The sequence below is a fragment of the Salvelinus alpinus genome, chromosome 29 (genome assembly GCF_045679555.1).
Source record: "Salvelinus alpinus chromosome 29, SLU_Salpinus.1, whole genome shotgun sequence".
In the NCBI taxonomy this organism is placed as follows: Eukaryota; Metazoa; Chordata; class Actinopteri; order Salmoniformes; family Salmonidae; genus Salvelinus; species Salvelinus alpinus.
In genome coordinates this window covers 13,212,735-13,236,369 of record NC_092114.1, presented here as the reverse complement: position 1 = coordinate 13,236,369, position 23,635 = coordinate 13,212,735, and the positions used below count along the sequence as shown (strand labels likewise).

Genomic DNA, 23,635 nt, shown 5'->3' with positions numbered 1-23,635 from the left:
CTAAGGATTTTTAGTGACTGACTAGCTTTAGAAACATATCTATTGTATATTGCAGTTTGTACAAATTGTTCTGAGAAATGCACTTATTATTTTGCACATGTTAGGGATGATGTGAAAAATGCACCAAAGCGACTGAGAAAAACTGTAATGTCGTCATTCAGCCACAACTCAGTGAAACATAAGATATTACAGTTTTTAATGTCCCGTTGGTAGGATATATGTGCTCTTAGTTCGTCCCATTTATTTCCAGGGATTGAACATTGGCTAACTGTACGGATGGCGAAATCAGATTAGCCACTCGATCCTCACAAGGCACCCCGATCTCTTTCCACGAAATCTCTGTTTCTTTCTCCTGCGAATGACAGGGATGAAGGCCTGTTTGTGTGTTTGGAGTATATCCTTCACGCCCGACTCATTAAAGAAAAAATTATTTGTTCAATTCGAGGTGAGTAATCTCTGTTCTGATGTCCTGAAGTTATTTTTGGTCATAAGAGACGTTAGTAGCAACATTATGTACAAAATAAGTAACAAACAAAGCAAAAAAAAATCATAAAAATAGCACGGTTTATTAAGAGCCAATAAGACTGCAATCATCCTCTCCAGCGCCATGTTACCAGGGCAGCAGTAACCGTGGTGATGCAGCCATCCTCTCCAGCGCCATGTTACCAGGGCAGCAGTAACCGTGGTGATGCAGCCATCCTCTCCAGCGCCATGTTACCAGGGCAGCAGTAACCGTGGTGATGCAGCCATCCTCTCCAGCGCCATGTTACCAGGGCAACAGAAACCGTGGTGATGCAGCCATCCTCTCCAGCGCCATGTTACCAGGGCAGCAGAAACCGTGGTGATGCAGCCATCCTCTCCAGCGCCATGTTACCAGGGCAGCAGAAACCGTGGTGATGCAGCCATCCTCTCCAGCGCCATGTTACCAGGGCAGCAGAAACCGTGGTGATGCAGCCATCCTCTCCAGCGCCATGTTACCAGGGCAACAGTAACAGTGGTGATGCAGCCATCCTCTCCAGCGCCATGTTACCAGGGCAGCAGAAACCGTGGTGATGCAGCCATCCTCTCCAGCGCCATGTTACCAGGGCAGCAGAAACCGTGGTGATGCAGCCATCCTCTCCAGTGCCATGTTACCAGGGCAGCAGAAACCGTGGTGATGCAGCCATCCTCTCCAGCGCCATGTTACCAGGGCAACAGTAACAGTGGTGATGCAGCCATCCTCTCCAGCGCCATGTTACCAGGGCAGCAGAAACCGTGGTGATGCAGCCATCCTCTCCAGCGCCATGTTACCAGGGCAGCAGAAACCGTGGTGATGCAGCCATCCTCTCCAGCGCCATGTTACCAGGGCAGCAGAAACCGTGGTGATGCAGCCATCCTCTCCAGCGCCATGTTACCAGGGCAACAGAAACTGTGGTGATGCAGCCATCGTCTCCAGCACCATGTTACCAGGGCAGCAGAAACCGTGGTGATGCAGCCATCCTCTCCAGCACCATGTTACCAGGGCAGCAGAAACCGTGGTGATGCAGCCATCCTCTCCAGCACCATGTTACCAGGGCAGCAGAAACCGTGGTGATGCTTACTTACTTACTTACTTTATTGTCCCCATGGGGAAATTTTGTTGCAGTGTCATGTACACATTTAAAGTGGCGTTAAATACAAAACAAGATTGACAATACAACTTTCAATAACAGTCACGCACCAATAAATATAATAAAATTTAAAATTTAAAATTTAAAAAAGAAGAAAAGACTAGCCTGCTGACCTTACGGGGTCAATGGGAACATTTGCCCGAGCTATTTAAGAGGGATATCATACCTGGCACAAATGATTGTCTCGTTCTATTTTTCCTGCCATCCTCCTGCCAACCATGTTACCAGGGCAGCAGTAACCGTGGTGATGCAGCCATCCTCTCCAGCACCATGTTACCAGGGCAGCAGTAACCGTGGTGATGCAGCCATCCTCTCCAGCACCATGTTACCAGGGCAGCAGTAACCGTGGTGATGCAGCCATCCTCTCCAGCACCATGTTACCAGGGCAGCAGTAACCGTGGTGATGCAGCCATCCTCTCCAGCACCATGTTACCAGGGCAGCAGTAACCGTGGTGATGCAGCCATCCTCTCCAGCACCATGTTACCAGGGCAGCAGTAACCGTGGTGATGCAGCCATCCTCTCCAGCACCATGTTACCAGGGCAGCAGAAACCGTGGTGATGCAGCCATCCTCTCCAGCACCATGTTACCAGGGCAGCAGTAACCGTGGTGATGCAGCCATCCTCTCCAGCACCATGTTACCAGGGCAGCAGTAACCGTGGTGATGCAGCCATCCTCTCCAGCACCATGTTACCAGGGCAGCAGTAACCGTGGTGATTTTAGCTTGTACATTTTGATGGGGCAAAACAAAATAATTGGAGAATGCATGCCAGCAAAGCCACTACATAACACAACACTAAACCGTACATTAACTGCACTATAACGGTGACAAACGGTGCCTTAAATAGACCAAATTATTAGGGTGATGCACATACCAACATTTTACTACACAACATACACTTAGTATCACTTTCTTAGTTACAGTATATATATCTCCCTGGCATGTTATATCATTTATGCAGCAGCATACAAGACATTTTTGGACTCACATTGTTGTGCTCGGCTCACTTGAACAGGTGGCGTGGCGGTCCTCCGTGTTAGCAGTTGTTTTGACCGAGGCACAAATCATGCTTCATTGTTGAATGTTTATCATTTTAAACTTGGAGAAGAGTGCCTTAATCCCAGATTTGGGACCACACAGCCACTGTCACTAATTCCTTCCCTAACCACTCGTTGAATTTGCGATTTTCAACTTGTCGTGTAATGTTTATGTCCATTGGCCGATGAGCACCGATACGTTTTATCAATACTTTCTCTCCATTATGGGCACTTTATAATATCAGCAGCCAAATGGCTAGAATTTTCAATGTCTCCTCTCACATTTGGCAGTGATGTAATGTCCCCATGAGTGATAGAACACTGAGCCAATCACGGCGCAAGGCTCCATATTTTCTGCTGGCTGCCCCACCACCACACAAAGCACTGAGGCAGGCTGAAACACCTGCATTTTGGAGCTGCCTTACTCAAGAAAACAAAAAAGAGACCATGTTTGTATGCAGCTTTATTAACTCAATTATATATATTATTTTCACATTGTTTTCAAACTGATATGTGACACGTTTTAATGCCAAAATAACATGTAAAACAGGCAAGCCTTATTTTTGCTAAAACTGTGTGGCTCAGAAAAGGGTGGGCTTTAGCCCCACCTGATGGACATTATGGGTAGCAACTGAGCAATAAAAAAACAATTAGGTCGGGTCTGCTGACTAGTCTACTTGTTGCTGTACCAAAAACAACCAAAATACCAATTATTGCTTAATTAGGGGAAACTGTGTTTTTATTTACAATGATGACTAGATCAGTCTAGATTATTCTAGTTGATGTTTCTAGTAGACGTGACTCACCACGAGTCATTGGCACTCGTGTATGAGTCAGGTTGTTTATAACCTTTCGGAACTCGGACTAAACGCCAATCCTCTCTACCTAACTATAGAAATAGGACGACGTGTACGTGTTTCCATCTGTACCAGGTTAGGCGGTTTCTAGCGGGACATTTATTTGCTTACAAAGAGGTGTTACATTTGAGATCCGTGGAAATAGTAAAAAGTCCCGATGGTAAAGTCTATTTTACAGCGTCCCATCAAACGATTAGAGATGTCGGAATGGTTCTTTATTCTGCTCATCGCTGCACTCAGAGACATTGGTAAGTTTTAATAAGATAAAGACATTTTCAGATTGTTTTGTAATTCTATATGAAAAGCACACGCATTGAGATATCGTAGTTGTGCCAGTTCCAACGGTTTTTAAATCAAAGTAATGTTTAATTATTATTACACAGTAATAGCCTACGCAGCCTTCTGCCGTGGGTATTTATAAACACGTTTAAAGTAGCTGGATGAAGGACGTTCTTGCAAGGCTACTGTAGTGATTTAAAGACAAAATATAATTTACAAGTGTACAACTAAATCTTTAAAGGGAAAATCACTATTCTGGTAAACAGCTGGATGAGTCTGGAGAAATGTAAGAGGGAGTTCGACATTTAGTGGGGGACACTAAAAAGAAAAGTTTCCTGCCTTTAAGAGTTCTTCGATGTGAGACTGTGGCGGTTCTTCAAATAACCCCTTTTAATGGATCCTTGAATAACCTTTTGAAGAACCTTCTCAGGTACATTTTTGAACTACCCCCACCCCTATTATTAATAATAATACGCATAACAATAACACCATATTTTAGTTCTCAGCGTTTATTATGATTTTAGTGGCAAAGCAGAATAAAAACAAATCTGAATATGAGTCAAACTACCAGCAGAGCCCCAAGTCACATGGATATATCCCCTGTCGTGTTGATGTTAATGTGAAAACGGTTTCCGGGTGGATATTCGACGGATATTCGCCTGTAGATTTCCTTAAGTCCACCAACAGCAGTTAGGGACCGTCAACATAGTGACAAATCCATTTTTTCCAAATTTCAATAGCTCTTTAACCATTACTCCTAACACTTTCACAACTGGTTGTAGCTAACCCATAGACACACATTGCACACACCTTTTTTTGTTGTCGATTTGCATCTTGCACTATTTTAAATTATTTGTTTTACATTTTTTGAATTTCAATAGCTCATTGGTCATATGACCTACTGACTTCAAACAAGGTTCAGAATGTCCACTGACTATACTTCTATATTGCACACCCTTTAGTTTGTCCATTTTCATCTCACAATATTTTACATGAATTTTTCAACATTTAAAATTTCAATAGCTCCTTGGTCATGTGAATGTCCACTCAGTAGGCCTACAAATAAAATCAAATAAAATCAAATGTATTTATATAGCCCTTCTTACATCAGCTGATATCTCAAAGTGCTGTACAGAAACCCATCCTAAAACCCCAAACAGCAAGCAATGCAGGTGTAGGAAAAACTCCCTAGAAAGGCCAGAACCTAGGAAGAAACCTAGAGAGGAACCAGGCAATGAGGGGTGGCCAGTCCTCTTCTGGCTGTGCCGGGTGGAGTTTATAACAGAACATGGCCAAGATGTTCAAATGTTCATAAATGACCAGCATGGTCAAATAATACTAATCACAGTAGTTGTCGAGGGTGCAACAGGTCAGCACCTCAGGAGTAAATGTCAGTTGGCTTTTCATTGCCGATCATTCAGAGTATCTCTACCGCTCCTGCTGTCTCTAGAGAGTTGAAAACAGCAGGTCTGGGATAGGTAGCACGTCTGGTGAACAGGTTCCATAGCCGCAGGCAGAACAGTTGAAACTGGAGCAGCAGCACGGCCAGGTGGACTGGGGACAGCAAGGAGTCATCAGGCCAGGTAGTCCTGAGGCATGGTCCTAGGATTCAGGTTAGAGGTCGACCGATTAATTGGAATGGACGATTAATTAGGGCCGATTTCAAGTTTTCATAACAATCGGAAATCGGTATTTTTGGGCTCCGATTTTGCAGATTTTTAAAATATTTTTTTTTACACCTTTATTTAACTAGGCAAGTCAGTTAAGAACACATTCTTATTTTCATTGACGGCCTAGGAACGGTGGGTTAACTGCCTTGTTCAGGGGCAGAACGACAGATTTTCACCTTGTCAGCTCGGGGGATCCAATCTTGCAACCTTACAGTTAACTAGTCCAACGCTCTAACCACCTGCCTCTCATTGCACTCCAAAAGGAGACTGCCTGTTATGCGAATGCAGTAGAAGCCAAGGTAAGTTGCTAGCTAGCATTAAACATATCTTATAAAAAACAATCAATCAATCATAATCACTAGTTAACTACACATGGTTGATGATATTACTAGTTTATCTGGCGTGTCCTGCGTTACATATAATCGATGCAACGCTGTGGGAGAATTTAACAAAAGCGCATTTGCGAAAAAAAAGCACAATCGTTGGACGACTGTACCTAACCATAAACATCAATGCCTTTCTTAAAATCAATACACAGAAGTATACATTTTTAACCTGCATATTTAGCTCAAATAAATCCAGGTTAGCAGGCAATATTAACCAGGTGAAATTGTGTCACTTCTCTTGCGTTCATTGCACGCAGAGTCAGGGTATATGCAACAGTTTGGGCCGCCTGGCTCTTTTCGAACTAATTTGCCAGAATTTTACGTAATTATGACATAACATTGAAGGTTGTGCAATGTAACAGGAATATTCAGACTGATGGATGTCACCCGTTAGATAAAATACAGAATGGTTCCGTATTTCACTGAAAGAATAAACGTTTTGTTTTCGAAATGATATTTTCCGGATTCCACCATATTATTGACCAAAGGCTCGTATTTCTGTGTGTTATGTTATAATTAAGTCTATAATTTGATAGAGCAGTCTGACTGAGCGGTGGTAGGCACCAGCAGGCTCGTAAGCATTCCTTCAAACAGCACTTTCGTGCGTTTTGCCAGCAGCTGTTTATGACTTCAAGCCTATCAACTCCTGAGATGAGGCTCGTGTAACCAATGTGAAATGGCTAGCTAGTTAGCTGGGTGTGCGCTAATAGCGTTTCAAATGTCACTCGCTCTGAGACTTGGAGTAGTTATTCCCCTTGCTCTGCAAGGGCCGCGGCTTTTGTGGAGCAATGTGTAACGCTGCTTCGAGTGTGGCTGTTGTCGATGTATTCCTGGTTCAAGCCCAGGTAGGGGCGAGGAGAGGGACGGAAGCTATACTGTTACACTGGCAATACCATAGTGCCTATAAGAACATCCAATAGTCAAAGGTATATTAAATACAAATGGTATAGAGAGAAATAGTCCTATAAATACTATATTAACTACAACCTAAAACCTCTTACCATGGAATATTGAAGACTCATGTTAAAAGGAACCACCAGTTTTCATATGTTCTCATGTTCTGAGCAAGGAACTTAAACGTTAGCTTTCTTACATGGCACATATTGCACTTTTACTTTCTTCTCCAACACTTTGTTTTTGCATTATTTAAACCAAATTGAACATGTTTCATTATTTATTTGAGGCTAAATTGATTTTTATTGATGTATTATATTAAGTTAAAATAAGTGTTCATTCAGTATTGTTGTAATTGTCATTATTACATATACATTTTTAAAAATCGGCCGATTAATCGTACCAGCTTTTTTTGGTCCTCCAATAATCGGTATCGGCGTTGAATATCATAATCGGTCGACCTCTAGTTCAGGTCCTCCGAGAGAGAGAAAGAGAGAATTAGAGAGAGCATACTTAAATTCACACAGGACACCGGATAAGACAGTAGAAATACTCCAGATATAACAGAATGACACAGCCTGACAACCTAGCCCCCTGACCCCATAAACAGGAGGGGTCAGGAGACACTGTGGCCCCGTCCGACGATAACCCCGGACAGGGCCAAACAGGCAGGCTATAACCCCACCCACTTTGCCAAAGCACAGCCCCCACACCACTAGAGGGATATCTTCAACCACCAACTTAACATCCTGAGACAAGGCCGAGTATAGCCCACAAAGATCTCCGTCACGGCACAACCCAAGGGGGGGCGCCAACCCAGACAGGAAGATCACGTCAGTAACTCAACCCACTCAAGTGACGCACCCCTCCTAGAGACAGCATGGAAGAGCACCAGTAAGCCAGTGACTCAGCCCCTGTAATAGGGTTAGAGGCAGAGAATCCCAGTGGAGAGAGGGGAACCGGCCAGGCAGAGACAGCAAGGGTGGTTCGGTTGCTCCAGTGTCTTTCTGTTCACCTTCACACCCCAGGGCCAGACTACACCCAATCATAGGACCTACTGAAGAAATTAGTCTTCAATAAAGAATAAAGACTTAAAAGTTGAGACCGAGTCTGCGTCTCTCACATGGGTAGGCAGACAATTCCATAAAAATTGAGATCTATAGGAGCGACAAAGGGGCACAAAGGATAAAACACTAAATTAGAAAGAAACACAGGAACCCCCCCCTAATGCACAACTTTGCCCGCAGCACTGTTGTGCTGTCTACACATCCAGACGTTCCTGTCTGTCGACCCACATATTCTCATCCACATCTCTATGCAGCCTATATATAAAATATATATAAAATGTACATATATTGCATGTTCCTTCCACAGCAATGGAAATGTGTGCAGTTTATACTTACTGTACTATGTATCACTATAAAATGTTGCTGTAAAGTAGTTACATAGATATATGTTTTACCTGTACATACTGGTACCGTAGCTCCTTAACTCTGTCCTCATTCCTTTGGAATGGTACACGGTACAGCTGTTTCAATTGACCCTCACTCATGAAGGAATGTAAAGTGTTAGTTCAACCAACAATCAACCAGTTGTCTTCTATGCAGCACCCTGTTGATGGTTCAGATGCTAACCGTATGGATGTTTTCAAAGACATCGTTGTCTTCTATAATGGTCCTTTGTATTTCCCTGAGTCTCATGGCATTGTTTGCTCAGTCCATGGTGCAAATAGCCTCCTCCTGTTGAGGTGTGAAAAGGCGTCCTCTGCCACCGGTTTGAGGTAATCTTGCAGTCCTATGTGGGGAAAAATGCAGTGATGCATCGCACACTTTCACATAGACAAAAACTATGCGAACACACATTTTACTGTAAAACATACAGGTGGGTGCATGTAAGGTGCAGTATGTATCTGTATGGAGTATATTTCTGTATGCTGTGAAATACAAGTGGACTACTGTAATATGAAGCATTGTAGGAAGTATACAGTATACTGCTTATATACAGTAAAAGTGCACTGTACATTGGTGGACATACCTGTTCTCTCTTCGAAACGTTTGAACTATTGAGGACACGGTTGATCTCCCAATATTCGGCTGCACCCTTCGACCCGCCTCAGCCATTGCAAGGCCATGATTGACAACATGGTCTACAATAGTGGCCCTTATGTCATCAGATATGCGCATATGTCCTCTTCTGCCTCTTCCTCTGTTTTGCCTTCCACCACGCATCCTTGCTCCTCTTCTTCCTCCTCTTGGCTGTTGACCCTGTTCGTTTCCTGGTCCATCCATTATTGGAAAATTGCAACTCTGTGTTGTGGTCTGTCTATATATGCTTGCCAATTGATTCTTCATGAGATGCACCTTTGAGCAATTCAGACAACTGGTTGACTGTTGGTTGAACTAACACTTTACATTCCTTCATGAGTGAGGGTCAATTTCACCTGCACGATTCATCAATTCACGTTTTTGTACAACAGGTCTAATAGAAATGTGTAAAACTATGCTTGACAGTTTATGACAAATAGTTCAACAATATTGCATGTAATGGCTTATGCAAGGAACTAATGCCTAGATGATTTGAGGGGGAAGACTATTCAACAGAGAACCATCTACTATATTTTGATCAACATGACATGAGCAATTGATAATGTGGAAAAAAGCTGACACTTGTACATTATCAATTGCAATTTGTTCAAAGGAATAAGAAAATGCTTTAATGATGTACACAAGTGACTAGATGATTTGGAATTTGTACAAGTAGTATCAAGAATTGCACTTTTGATCTAAGAAATGCACCAAAGCGACTCAGAAAAACTGTAAGACCGTACTAAGAGAGTTGATAAATTCTTAGATATATTTTCAAATAAGCTTGGATCATCATTATTTGGACCGTATAGATTAATAAGCCATTTTTGTTTATTGTCCAATAACATATTTAAAATAATACATCTACCTACATCTGTTTGGACAATTTGCACATTTGGATCAAAATTACTGTTAATTAAAACCATCACCCCTTTTGTGTTTCTTTGCCCATGGGAGAAATATATTTCACCCCCCCAGTCCTTTTTCCACAAAACTGAATCTAAAATTGTTGAATGAGTTTCCTGTAAATAATAGATATTATTTTCCATCTCTTTTAGTCAGGTAAATACTGACCGTCTGTTCTTATTATCTGCTAAGACTTTACAGTTGTAACTGGCTATACTTATTTCACCACTTACCATAATGAGACACAACTTTCAATTCTATTTATCAAAATATATGTTTGTAAACGTACCATTAAAAAGTAACATGATGATTGAGTGTCTATATAGTTGTACCATGATATTTGCATTTCTACTAAGTAAACCTCCAATTGGTCCCTACTATTCCACCCGCTAAAAGCCCTCCTCATCCCGAGATGGCTTGTCATCCCAATGCCCGGCAGACCACCCGCTAAAAGCCCTCCTCATCCCGAGTTGGGTTGTCATCCCAATGCCCGGCAGACCACCCTCTAAAAGCCCTCCTCATCCCGAGATGGCTTGTCATCCCAATGCCCGGCAGACCACCCGCTAAAAGCCCTCCTCATCCCGAGATGGCTTGTCATCCCAATGCCCGGCAGACCACCCGCTAAAAGCCCTCCTCATCCCGAGTTGGGTTGTCATCCCAATGCCCGGCAGACCACCCTCGACCCCCTGTATCCCATAGCCCTGAACCGACTGGGATCCATCCTTTGAAAAGAGCATACCGTGCCATTTACCGAATTGAAGTAGATCAACTGCCAAATGCATTTCCATCGCCCTCACCTCCATTTGTATTATATATAGCCATCAACAAATATATATATTTTTAAAATCCTGTTTCTTATTTTCCATAATTAGCTATTAATATGTGTAGTAATGTAGGCAATTTATGCAAAGGATTTTACCTCTCACCAGTCTCGCCATTACCAAAATTACATTATTGCAAGCAATTATAATATTAGCAAACAATTATTGTGAATCATCCTATATTGTCCCTAACATATTTTACTCCCTCGCAACAGCTGTGGGACACCCACACACTCATACACACTCAGCCCTTTCCCCCCACACAACCATAAGCTCACATTCTCAACAGCTGCACCATCCCAGAGCCCAACTCAAGAAAGGTCTTAATTTACAAATGCACATACAGTTGCAGCTGTATGAGAAGGCCTGCAAGACCGTGCAAAAAAAATGGGCAGAAATTAAGAGATTTTCTTTACCATTGTCACATCCTAGATGATGGAGGTCAAATGTACACCTTTTCCCTGAAACACCCACAATACAGTCACCCGTATTGACCATATTCCCAAACAAACTAACTTGCCTCGTTAAGTAAAGGTTCCATATAGAAGATAAAAAAGGCCTTTGATACTGGGAAGGGAGGGATGTGTTTTCTGTTTGTCAGATTGACTCTCTTCGATTGTTTTGTTGAAAACAACAAACCCTGATGAAGCACCAGAAGTCGGTAATCAGCAGTTATGTCTGACTGGTTATGTGTGACTGGTTATGTGTGACTGGTTATGTGTGACTGGTTATGTTTGACTGGTTATGTGTGACTGGTTATGTGTGGTGCATTGGGACAGAAACCTGTTGGTGGAAAATCATTCCATATAAAATTATTTTATACAGTATAAATATAAATGTTGAAAATCTTATTTCCATTTAGCTGATGATTGTCTGCATTCGGCTCTGATCTCTGCTCTCTGATCTCTGATCTCTCATCTATGATCTCTGATCTCTCATCTCTGATCTCTCATCTCTGATCTCTCATCTATGATCTCTGATCTCTCATCTCTGATCTCTCATCTCTCATCTCTCATCTCTGATCTCTGATCTATGATCTCTGATCTCTCATCTATTATCTCTGATCTCTCATCTCTCATCTATGATCTCTGATCTCTCATCTCTGATCTCTCATCTCTGATCTCTGATCTCTGATCTATGATCTCTGATCTATGATCTCTCATCTCTCATCTCTCATCTCTGATCTATGTGTAATGAAACAGGCAGGGAGAGTGAGCTTGTCCGTGGTGGTTGGCGAACCCTCAAACTTCAGGCCTGTAGCCCTGCGAAGCATAGATTGTAATCATTATTTTTGAGTAAATATTAGGATATGGGAGGGTGTACAAATGTTTTTACAGTACAAGGTATGGGTCATGTGAAAATATTTTGGCCGAAGTGATTAGATCTATTTTAGGGGATAGCTCCAGTTGGACCAGCTCCAGTAAATGCTGAACTGTCCAAAACCACTCTTACATTCATAGACAAAGCAATGCAATGTTTTTAAACTATACAGTGTTTATTAACTATTAAAAGTAAGACAAGTTTATATTTTGGACTGTGATGTCGTACGCTAAGACAGTTGAACTAAGCTCATGAGGCTTTTAATATATTCTCCAAGAATCAATGATGATATATCATTAATTTAAAAGTACAGGAATTGGATGTAGAAATCTCAGATTGTCCCTTTAACCCTTGCCGCTTTGCATAAGGAATTTTAGGGCAATCTAATGTACTGTATCTTCCTCCTACATTAGACCTCTACACTGACCATGGATTAGAGCTGGTAGGCAGGTTGTTAACTGAGTGAAATTGAAGTTGTGTGCATTTATGGACATGATTTATGTGCATTGTGGAGCGGAGCCTACGGCTATGGAAGCCATGTGTACTGATGGGAAATCCATCTCCTCTGCTTTACAAACCATCACACACTACCACATCTCTCCCCTTTGTTATAAGTTAATATTTTACTAACCCTTTTGTCCCTACCATGACACACACACACCCAGACACACAAACTCAAGTCTCTCCCTTGTTCCCCCAGATGCCTTCGAAGTACAGGCGCCCCAGCCCAGAGTGGTAGCCGTCTATGACCAGCCGGCTGTTTTGGGCTGTGTGTTCCCCCCTAGCCTTGACCCTGGTTCCCCCCTGAAAGAGGATCTCGTGGTGACATGGCAGAGGGTAGAAGATTTGCGGGTGGTCCACAGTTTCTACTACGGAACAGACCAACTGGCGCGCCAGAGCGGGGAGTACCACAACCGCACTGGACTGTTCCATTCCCAGCTCCCTGGGGGAAACGCATCCCTCAGGTTGGAGAGTGTAGGTCCAGGGGATCAGGGAAGATATCTCTGTTCGGTTAATAACATGAAGGGGACAGGAAAGGCTGAGGTCCAGCTCAAATACGCAGGTAGGTTCTCTTTTCTTCTCTCTACTCTATTCCTCCTACTTCTCCTGATGTCTTTTGTTCAATTATCTTTCCTCATTTAGGTGTCGCCCATCTTCCCCATTATCCTCTGGGTATTTATATCTGTGTTCTCTGTTTGTGTGTTGCCAGTTCGTCTTGTCAGGTCTTACCAGCGTGCTTTCCCCTTCTCCCTGCTTTCTCAAGTTCTGTTTCATAGTTTCCCCAGTTCTGACCATTCTGCCTGCCCTGACCCCGAGCCTGCCTGTCATTCTGTACCTGCCTGACTCTGACCTGTTTCTGAACCTCTGCCTGTCCTGACCCCAAGCCTGCCTGCTGTTCTGTACCTTATTGACTCTGCCCTGGTTTACGGACCTCTGCCTGCCTTTGACCTGTCTTTTGCCTGCCCCCTGTTTGGGTCAATAAACATCTGTGACTCTAGATGTCTGCATCTGGCCCATATCCTGAGTTCTTACAGTATGAACTGGCCATGACTGACCCAGGAGACTCAGACCAGCTCCACAATGCTATCTCCCTGCAAGGAGCCACCATTGGAAGACACAAGGAGTTACTGCAATGTCTTATGAAGGGACTCCATACCCTGGCAGAATGCCGTGACCAGGCGTTCGACGCATTGCTGGAGAAATTGCGCAGATTCCCTACTGGGCAGCGGGTCACACCAGTAATCTCCCAGCCTACCCCATTGTCCTGAGAACCCCACTTATCTCCTCCGGAGCGCTACGCTGGAGATTCTGGAACCTGCCTGGCTTTTCTCTCCCAGTGCTTCCTCAATTTCGAGCTGCAGCCTTCTTCGTTCCCCACTGAGCGCTCGAGGATAGAGTACATCATAACGCTGATGACTGGGAGGGCACTCGCCTGGGCCACGGTGGTGTGGGAGCAACAGTCCACCGTCTGCCTCAGTCTGGAGGAGTTCGTAGCGGAGGTTCGGAAGGTGTTTGATTCTCCGTTGTCCGGGAGAGAGGCTGCTCGTGACTTGCTCCAGCTACGTCAAGACTCCCGTAGTGTGACAGACTACACAGTGGATTTTCGCACGTTGGTGGCTGAGAGTGCCTGGAACCCAGAAGCATTGTTTGACATGTTCCTTCACAGAGTATCGGAGGTGATTAAAGATGAGCTCGCAGCTCAGGAGCTGCACATGGACCTTGACTCCCTCATAGCCTTGACCATCCGGATAGATTGGCAACTTCGAGAACGTAGAAGGGACAGAGAATCTGTACTCTGTCGCCCAGGTTCGCACTCGATTCACCCCTCGCCTTCGAAGAATCCCGATGACCCCCGAAGTCTACATGTCCAAGTGCCTGCCACCCAGGCTCCCGTCAGACCCTGGCCTTTGTGTGACAGCACTTTTGGTGGCCTACCTTGGCTACTCACGTCTCTGCGTTCATCGCCGCATGCATGATCTGTGAGCAGAACAAGACTACCCGGCAAGCTCTGGCTGGTCTCCTTCAACCCCTGCCTGTTCCTCACCGTCCCTGGTCGCACATCTCCCTGGACTTTGTCACGAGTCTCTATCGGCCCTTTCCCCATCTCCAAGATCATTAGACCCCTCTGCTGTTGGTCTTCTGTTGCCCCGTACCCTCCGTATACATCCCACTTTCAAACCCATGTGTCACAGCCCTTTGTCTCGTGTTTTCAATGTTGCCACATTTTTTGCAGTATTACTTAAGTGCATTATTGAAAACAGGATGCATTCTTTTGTCATATTTTTATTCTCTACGGGCTTCCTTCTTTTCACTCTGTCATTTAGTATTGTGGAGTAATTACAATGTTTTTGATACATCCTCAGTTTTCCCCTGTCAAAGTCATTGAACTCTGTAACTGTTTTAAAGTCACCATTGGCCTCATGGTGAAAATCCCGAGCGGTTTCCTTCCTCTCCGCCAACTGAGTTATCAAGGACGCCTGTATCTTTGTAGTGACTGGGTGTCTTGATACACCATCCAAAGTGTAATTAATAACTTCACCATGCTCAAAGGGATATTCAATCTCATCTTTAAATAGGTGCCCTTTTTTGCAAGGCATTGGATATCCTCCCTGGTCTTTATGGTTGAATCTGTGTTTGAAATTCACTGCTTGACTGAGGGACCTTAGGGAAAACCTCGCTGGTCTTTATGGTTGAATCTTTTGTTTGAAATTCACTGTTCGACTGAGGGACCTTAGGGAAAACCTCGCTGATCTTTGCGGTTGAATCTGTGTTTGAAATTCACTGCTTGACTGAGGGACCTTAGGGAAAACCTCGCTGGTCTTTGTGGTTGAATCTGTGTTTGAAATTCACTGCTTGACTGAGGGACTGTAACGGCTCTCGTTTGTAGAAGGAGACCAAGGCGCAGCATGGTAGGCGTACATCGTATTTTTATTGACGACACCAAACAAAATAACGAAAGCACTCAGTTCTGTCAGGCACAGACACTAAACAGAAAACAAGATCCCACAAACCCAAAAGGAAAATGACAACTTATATATGATCCCCAATCAGAGACAACGAATGACAGCTGCCTCTGATTGGGAAACACAAGCGGCCAAAAACAAAGAAATAGAAAACATAGACTTTCCCACCCAAGTCACACCCTGACCTAACCAAACATAGAGAATAATAAGGATCTCTAAGGTCAGGGCGTGACAGGGACCTTACAGATAATTGTATGCGAGGGGTACAGAAATAAGGTGGTCATTAAAAAATTATGTTAAACACCATTATTGCACATAGAGTGATGTCATGCAACTTATTATGTGACTAGTTAAGCACATATTTACTCCTGAACTTATTTCAGTACAGATGCATCAAAACTGTGACCGAGACACTAAAAAACATCTTCTATCTCAAGGCCGTCAGACTGATAAATAGTCACCACTAGCAGGCCTCTGACCAATACCCTGCCCTGAACTTTAGTCACTGTTACTAGATGGCTACCACCTGGTTACTCAACCCTGCACCTTAGAGACTGTTACTAGACGGCTACCACCTGGTTACTCAACCCTGCACCTTAGAGACTGTTACTAGCCGGCTACCACCTGGTTACTCAACCCTGCACCTTAGAGACTGTTACTAGACGGCTACCACCTGGTTACTCAACCCTGCACCTTAGAGACTGTTACTAGACGGCTACCACCTGGTTACTCAACCCTGCACCTTAGAGACTGTTACTAGACGGCTACCACCTGGTTACTCAACCCTGCACCTTAGAGACTGTTACTAGACGGCTACCACCTGGTTACTCAACCCTGCACCTTAGAGACTGTTACTAGACGGCTACCACCTGGTTACTCAACCCTGCACCTTAGAGACTGTTACTAGACGGCTACCACCTGGTTACTCAACCCTGCACCTTAGAGACTGTTACTAGACGGCTACCACCTGGTTACTCAACCCTGCACCTTAGAGACTGTTACTAGACGGCTACCACCTGGTTACTCAACCCTGCACCTTAGAGACTGTTACTAGACGGCTACCACCTGGTTACTCAACCCTGCACCTTAGAGACTGTTACTAGACGGCTACCACCTGGTTACTCAACCCTGCACCTTAGAGACTGTTACTAGACGGCTACCACCTGGTTACTCAACCCTGCACCTTAGAGACTGTTACTAGACGGCTACCACCTGGTTACTCAACCCTGCACCTTAGAGACTGCTGCCTACAGACAAGGAACACTGGTCACTTTAATAATGTTTACATACTGTTTTACTCCTTTCATGTGTGAACTCAGAAAAAAGAAACGTCCCTTTTTCAGGACCACGTCTTTCAAGGATAATTCGTAAAAATCCAAATAACTTCACAGATCTTCATTGTAAAGGATTTAAACAATGTTTCCCATGTTTGTTCAATGAACCATTAACAATAAATAAACATGCACCTGTGGAACAGTCGTTAAGGAACTAAAAGCTTACAGACGGTAGGCAATTAAGGTCATAGTTATGAAAACTTAGGACACTAAAGAGGCCTTTCTACTGACTCTGAGAAACACCAAAAGAAAGATGCCCACGGTCCCTGCTCATCTGTGTGAACATGCCTTAGGCATGCTGCAAGGAGGCATGAGGACTGCAGATGTGGCCAGGGCAATAAATTGCTATGTCCGTACTGTGAGACGCCTAAGACAGCGCTACAGGGAGACAGGACGTACAGCTGATCGTCCTCGCAGTGGCAGACCACATGTAACAACACCTGCACAGGATCGGTACATCCGAACATCACACCTGCGGGACAGGTACAGGATGGCAACAACAACTGCCCGAGTTACACCAGGAACACACAATCCCTCCATCATGCTCAGACTGTCCGCAATAGGCTGAGAGAGGCTGGACTGAGGGCTTGTAGGCCTGTTGTAAAGGCAGGTCCTCACCAGACATCACCAGCAACAACGTTGTCAAATTGTCAAAGGAATGAGCGTTACACCGAGGCCTGTACTCTGGAGCGGAATAGATTTGGAGGTGGAGGGTCCATCATGGTCTGGGGCGGTGTGTCACAGCATCATTGGACTGAGATTGTTGTCATTGCAGGCAATCTCAATGCTGTACGTTACAGGGAAGACATCCTCCTCCCTCATGTGGTACCCTTCCTGTAGGCTCATCCTGACATGACCCTCCAGCATGACAATGCCACCAGTCATACTGCTCGTTCTGTGCATGACTTCCTGCAAGACAGGAATGTCAGTGTTCTGTTATGGCCAGCGAAGAGCCCGGATCTCAATCCCATGGAGCATGTCTGGTACCTGTTGGATCGGAGGGTGAGGGCTAGGGCCATTCCCCCCAGAAATGTCCGGGAACTTGCAGGTGCCTTGGTGGAAGAGTGGGGTGACATCTCAAAGCAAGAACTGGCAAATCTGGTTCAGTCCATGAGGAGGAGATGCACTGCAGTACTTAATGCAGCTGGTGGCCACACCAGATACTGACTGTTACTTTTGATTTTGACCCCCCTTTGTTCAGGGACACATTATTCAATTTCTGTTAGTCACATGTCTGTGGAACTTGTTCAGTTTATGTCTCAGTTGTTGAATCTTGTTATGTTCATACAAATATTTACACATGTTAAGTTTGCTGAAAATAAACGCAGTTGACAGTGAGAGGACATGTCTTTTTTTGCAGAGTTTATATAGTGTATTCTAGTCAAGGCTATTCAATAATACCTATTCAACTATTGCTGTAAATATTGTATCCTAGATATTCTTCAGATATGCTACATATCAAGTGTCTTCATCTTATTGGTGTCCTTTAATGTCACGCCCTGGCCTTAGTATTCTTTGTTTTCTTTATTATTTTAGTTAGGTCAGGGTGTGACATGGGAAATGTATGTGTTTTTGTATTGTCTAGGGTGGTTGTATGGTTTAGGGGGTTAAGTAGAGTAGATGGGTTTGTGTTTGAGTGTAGGTGTCTAGCTGTGTCTATGGTTGCCTGAATGGTTCTCAATCAGAGACAGATGTCATTAATTTGTCTCTGATTGGGAGCCATATTTAAGGCAGCCATAGGCATCATGCATTTGTGGGTAATTGTCTATGTTGAACGTAAGTAGTTTGTGTGTGCACTTGCGTTTGTAGCTTCACGGTTGTTTTGTTAGTTTGTATAAGTGTTTCGTGTTACGTCTTCGTCTAATAAAAAGAAGATGTATTCATATCACGCTGCGCCTTGGTCCACTCTCTCTTATCAAGACGATCGTGACAGAATTACCCACCACATAATAGTGTTTTTTTTTGCAGAAATTTGACCATGAAGGCCTGATTCACGTAGTCTCCTCTGAACAGTTGATGTTGAGATGTGTCTGTTACTTGAACTCTGTGAAGCATTTATTTAGGCTGCAATCTGAGGTCTGCATTTAACTCTAATGAATGAAATCCTCTGCAGCAGAGGTAACTCTGGGTCTTCCTTTCCTTTGGAGGTCCTCATGAGAACCAGTTTCATCATAGCGCTTGATGGTTTTTGCGACTGCACTTGAAGAAACTTGACATTTTATGGATTGACTGACCTTCAAGTTTTAATAAAACAATGTTGGAATGTCGTTTCTCTTTGCTTATTTGAGCTGTTCTTGCCATAATATGGACTTGGTCTTTTATCAAATAGGGCTATCTTCTGTATACCAACCTTACCTGGTCACAGCACAACTGATTGGCTCAAATGCATTAAGAAGGAAAGACATTGCACTAATTTACATTTAACAAGGCACACCAGTTAAATGAAATTCATTCCAGGTGACTACCTAATGAAGCTGGTTGAGAGAATGCCAAAGCTGTCATCAAGGCAAAGGGTGGCTACTTTGAAGTATCTCAAATATAAAATATATTTTGATTTATTTAACACTTTTTTGGTTACTACATGATTCCATACGTGCTATTTCATAGTTTTGATGTCTTCACTATTATTCTACAACGTACAAAATAGTACAAATAAAGAAAAACCCTTGAATGAGTAGGTGTTCTAAAACGTTTGACTGACCTGTATATGTAGAGAGAGAGAAAGAGCGAGAGAAAGAGTGAGAGAGAGAGAGAGAGAGATACTTTTTTGTATATAGTGTATGTGGACTACTCTTCAAATTAATGGTGTCTGCTATTTCAGCCACATCCGTTGCTGACAGGTGTATAAAATCAACCACACATTGATGCACTCTCCATAAATAAACATTGGCAGTAGAATGGCCCTGATGAACTCAGTGACTTTCAACGTGGCACCGTCATAGGATCCCAATTTTCCAACAAGTCAGTTCGTCAAATGTCTGCCCTGCTAGAGCTGCCCCCGGTCAACTGTAAGTGCTGTTATTGTGAAGTGGAAACGTCTAGGAGCAACAATGGCTCAGCCACAAAGTGGTAGGCCACACAAGCTCAGAGAACGGGACCCCCGAGTGCTGAAGTGTGTAATAATCATTAGTCCTCGGTTGCATCACTTACTACCAAGTTCCAAACTGCCTCTGGAAACAATGACAGCACAATCACTATTCGTCGGGAGCTTCATGAAATGGATCACCATGCGCAATGCCAAGGAGTGGTGTAAAGCTCGCCGCCATTGGACTCTGGAGCAGTGGAAACACGTTCTCTGGAGTGATGAATCACTCTTTTCCATCTGGCAGTCTGATGGACTAATCTGGGTTAGGCGCAGGCCAGGAGAACGCTACTAAACTGCCAACTGTGAAGTTTGATGGAGGAGGAGTAATGGTCTGGGGCTGATTTTCTTGGTTCAGGCCCCTTAGTTCAAGTGAAGGGAAATATTAACTCTACAGCGTACAATGACGATTCTGTGTTTCCAACTTTGTTGCAACAGTTTATGGAAGGCCCATTCCTGTTCCAACATGACGATGCTCCTGAGCACAAAGCGAGGTCTATACAGAAATGGTTTGTCGAGATCAGTGTGGAAGAACTTGACTGGCCTGCACAGAACCCTGACCTCAACCCCATCAAACACCTTTGGGATGAATTGGAACACCGACTGCAAGCCAAGCCTAATCGCCCAACATCTGTGCCCGAGCACACTGTTCAATTATATTCTTCTTACTATAAAATCATATAAAATAAAAGAATATAACGGGACTTCTAAGCATATCTTGATGGCAATATGAACATGCCTACAGCCTATGTGGCGTGGAGCGTAGCCAGATAACATACAGTAGACCAAGTCATATTCTGTTCTTCTGAAATACATTTTCTTCATATCATAATGTTTTTTAGACCTTAAACACAAATGCATTATGGGTTATGGACATTTTTAAATGAAGATGTTCCAAAGGCATCAGCTGCTTGTATGTGTGGAGGCCTGGAGAGGGTCAATGTGTTTGTTAATTAACTGTCAATTACCGTGAGACCGGCAGTCTTTTGCCTGACAATAACCAGCTGCCACAGCTCTACCCTGACCTAGATTTATTTTTGGCTCTTAAAGCAGACAGGCTGGCCTGAATTGGAGTCCCTCTATTTTACTCTCGAAGTATGCTTCATCAGGGAGGCTTCAACTCATTTCCAGTTTTAGTGGTATTACTACACAGGGACTAGATCCCGTAAAGAAGCGTGAATATTGGTGGGAAATCAACATGTCTGTCATCTCAGTGAAAAAGACGTTCTTTAGATTACATGGTAGGAAACGGTGTTTGAAAAGATAATATCCGGTCAGCCTCGTCCTGACTCAGAATAACAAGGTCTGGAAAAACATTCACATCATTTTGGTCTGGACTCTTCCCCCAACTCACTGGCTTCTTCCCAAATGGAACCATATTCCCTTTATACCAGGGCCCACTGAGCTTCATTATCGAGCTACTCATCCTCCCTTCAACCAGCCCCCTTCTCTTCTCATCACTGTTCTCTTTTTACACCCTACTACTTTATACCAGGGCCCACTGAGCTTCATTATCGAGCTACATATCCTCCCTTCAACCAGCCCCCTTCTCTTCTCATCACTGTTCTCTTTTTACACTCTTGTTTTATCCGTTTTTTTCTTCTTTAACTCTCTCTCTCTCTCCCCTCTTTGACTGTGGCATATTTGGAAGAAGACGTCAACACATTTCCTGAGAATTAGATTGGTCAATTAGGTTCGTCTGGCCCACGGATTTGGGGACTGACAGATGAATGGTTTCTTTGTCTCCCTGTTTTCCCCTTCATGTAATGCCTGTCTGTTCTCTATTCCAATCCACTCTCTCAGTTTCTCTATCCCACTCCACTCTCTCTCTCTCTCTCTCTCTCTCTCTCTCTCTCTCTCTCTCTTCTCTCTCTCTCTCTCTCTCTCTCTCTCTCTCTCTCTCTCTCTCTCTCTCTACACAGAGCCTCACCTCACCTGGATTTGGGGACTAACAGATGAATGGTTTCTTTGTCCCCCTGTTTCCCCCTTTATGTAATGCCTGTCTGTTCTCTATTCCAATCCACTCTCTCAGTCTCTCTATCCCACTCCACTCTCTCTCTTCTCTCTCTCTCTCTCTCTCTCTCTCTCTCTCTCTCTCTCTCTCTCTCTACACAGAGCCTCACCTCACCTGGATTTGGGGACTAACAGATGAATGGTTTCTTTGTCCCCCTGTTTCCCCCTTTATGTAATGCCTGTCTGTTCTCTCTATTCCACTCCCTTTGGCTTTTGTCTTCCATCTCTCACACAGTGACCATGATCATTTTTTTACTATCCAATGAGGAGAGACAAACGTATCACACAAGTCAGAGTTATACTTAAACTAAATCTTTATTCACTTATTAATAAGGGAGCAGGTCAATACAACACACACATATAAAGTGAACCCCCAGATAATTCATTGAGAGGCCTGAGACAAAAAGTACAAAGGTATTTTATAGCAAAGATACACCCCTTTCAACCTACATGACGAACAACAGATGTACTGTCACGCCCTGACCTTAGAGAGCCTTTTTATTTCTCTATTTGGTTAGGTCAGGGTGTGATTTGGGTGGGCATTCTAGTTTGTCTATTTCTTTGTTGGCCGAGTATGGTTCCCAATCAGAGGCAGCTGTCTATCGTTGTCTCTGATTGGGAATCATACTTAGGCAGCCTGTTTCCCCACCTTAGTTTGTGGGATCTTGTTTTTGTAGAGTTACTGTGTAGCCTGCAGAACGTTACGTTCGTTTATCTTTTGGTGTTTTTTTTGGTGTTCATCTAAATAAAGAAAGATGTACGCTTACCGCGCTGCACCTTGGTCTCATTCCAACGACGGACGTAATATGTACAGAATGGGTCACAAGGTTAAGATTTGTATGAAAGATACCTATAATTCACAGTAGACGGTATCTGCTGTAAATACAGTTCTCATTGTGTAGAGACAAAGAGTTTGGTCCTGGGTTCATGTCTCCCTGGTACGGTATAGAACAGAAACATTAACTCATGCTCTGGAATGCTCATTAGGCTTTATCACCCAAACAGCATAAATCTCCTGTCAGTGTTAAATCTCCCAGAGGCCCATCCTCAGTAGAACACAGATGAGCGTTCTAACAACCCCTTATTCTGTTGCAATAAAACAACCATATGCAATAAAATGCAATAAAAGCATCATAACATAACCATAACACACACACACACACACACAGCAAATTCTAACACTGAGAGTGTTAAATTTAACACTGGTCCAGTGTCTGTGCAGGTCCACACTTTTCAATGTTAAATGAACATACTGCTTAGTGTTAAATTTCCTTAGGTTAGGGCGTCATTTAAGGGTTTTTACGGTAGTTTAAAGGCATCTAGAGCAGAAAGAGTATCTGGATACCATGGAGACCTGATTCACTGACTGAATGTTCCGTCACAGATTTGTTTTGTGGATCACCAAATATAACTTTTACATTCAAGCCAAGAGAAACAAATTGACTCAGAACATAATAAGACATGTTTATTTTACCAACTTTTTTCTCAACTTGTTTTTCGGTTACTTTCTAGCTACTTTCTAGCTACAGAGTAGCTCAGCTAGTTAGACAGCTTTGGAGCCATGGATTGTGAACCTTTCGTTGTTTTGCTACCTAGCTCTTTTTGAAACCAGGTACAGAGGAAAGAGACATTCATCTACACAAATGCTGTTTACATTGTTAAACATTCTGAATGAAGACTTTCAGGAACCTCAAGGGCACTCTTAACTTTTTCACGGTCCAGACCCTTAACCCTCCCTCTCTCTCTCTCGCTGTCACTCTCTCTCTCTCTCTCTCTCTCCTCTCCTCTCCTCTCCTCTCCTCTCCTCTCCTCTCCTCTCCTCTCCTCTCCTCTCCTCTC

At 43.6% G+C, this 23,635-nt stretch overlaps 1 protein-coding gene across 1 annotated transcript in view; it reads left to right on the top strand.

Moving 5' to 3' along the window:
- Nucleotides 1-3,339: 3,339 nt before the first annotated feature.
- The window catches only part of LOC139559053 (CD276 antigen-like), a 34,183-nt gene continuing 13,887 nt past the window's right edge, over nucleotides 3,340-23,635 (top strand). Inside the window, exons 1-2 of the mRNA XM_071374705.1 lie at nucleotides 3,340-3,791; nucleotides 12,604-12,966. Coding sequence (XP_071230806.1) covers nucleotides 3,701-3,791; nucleotides 12,604-12,966 — 454 coding nt within the window. The 5' untranslated portion in view covers nucleotides 3,340-3,700. The remainder of the gene's footprint in view (nucleotides 3,792-12,603; nucleotides 12,967-23,635) is intronic.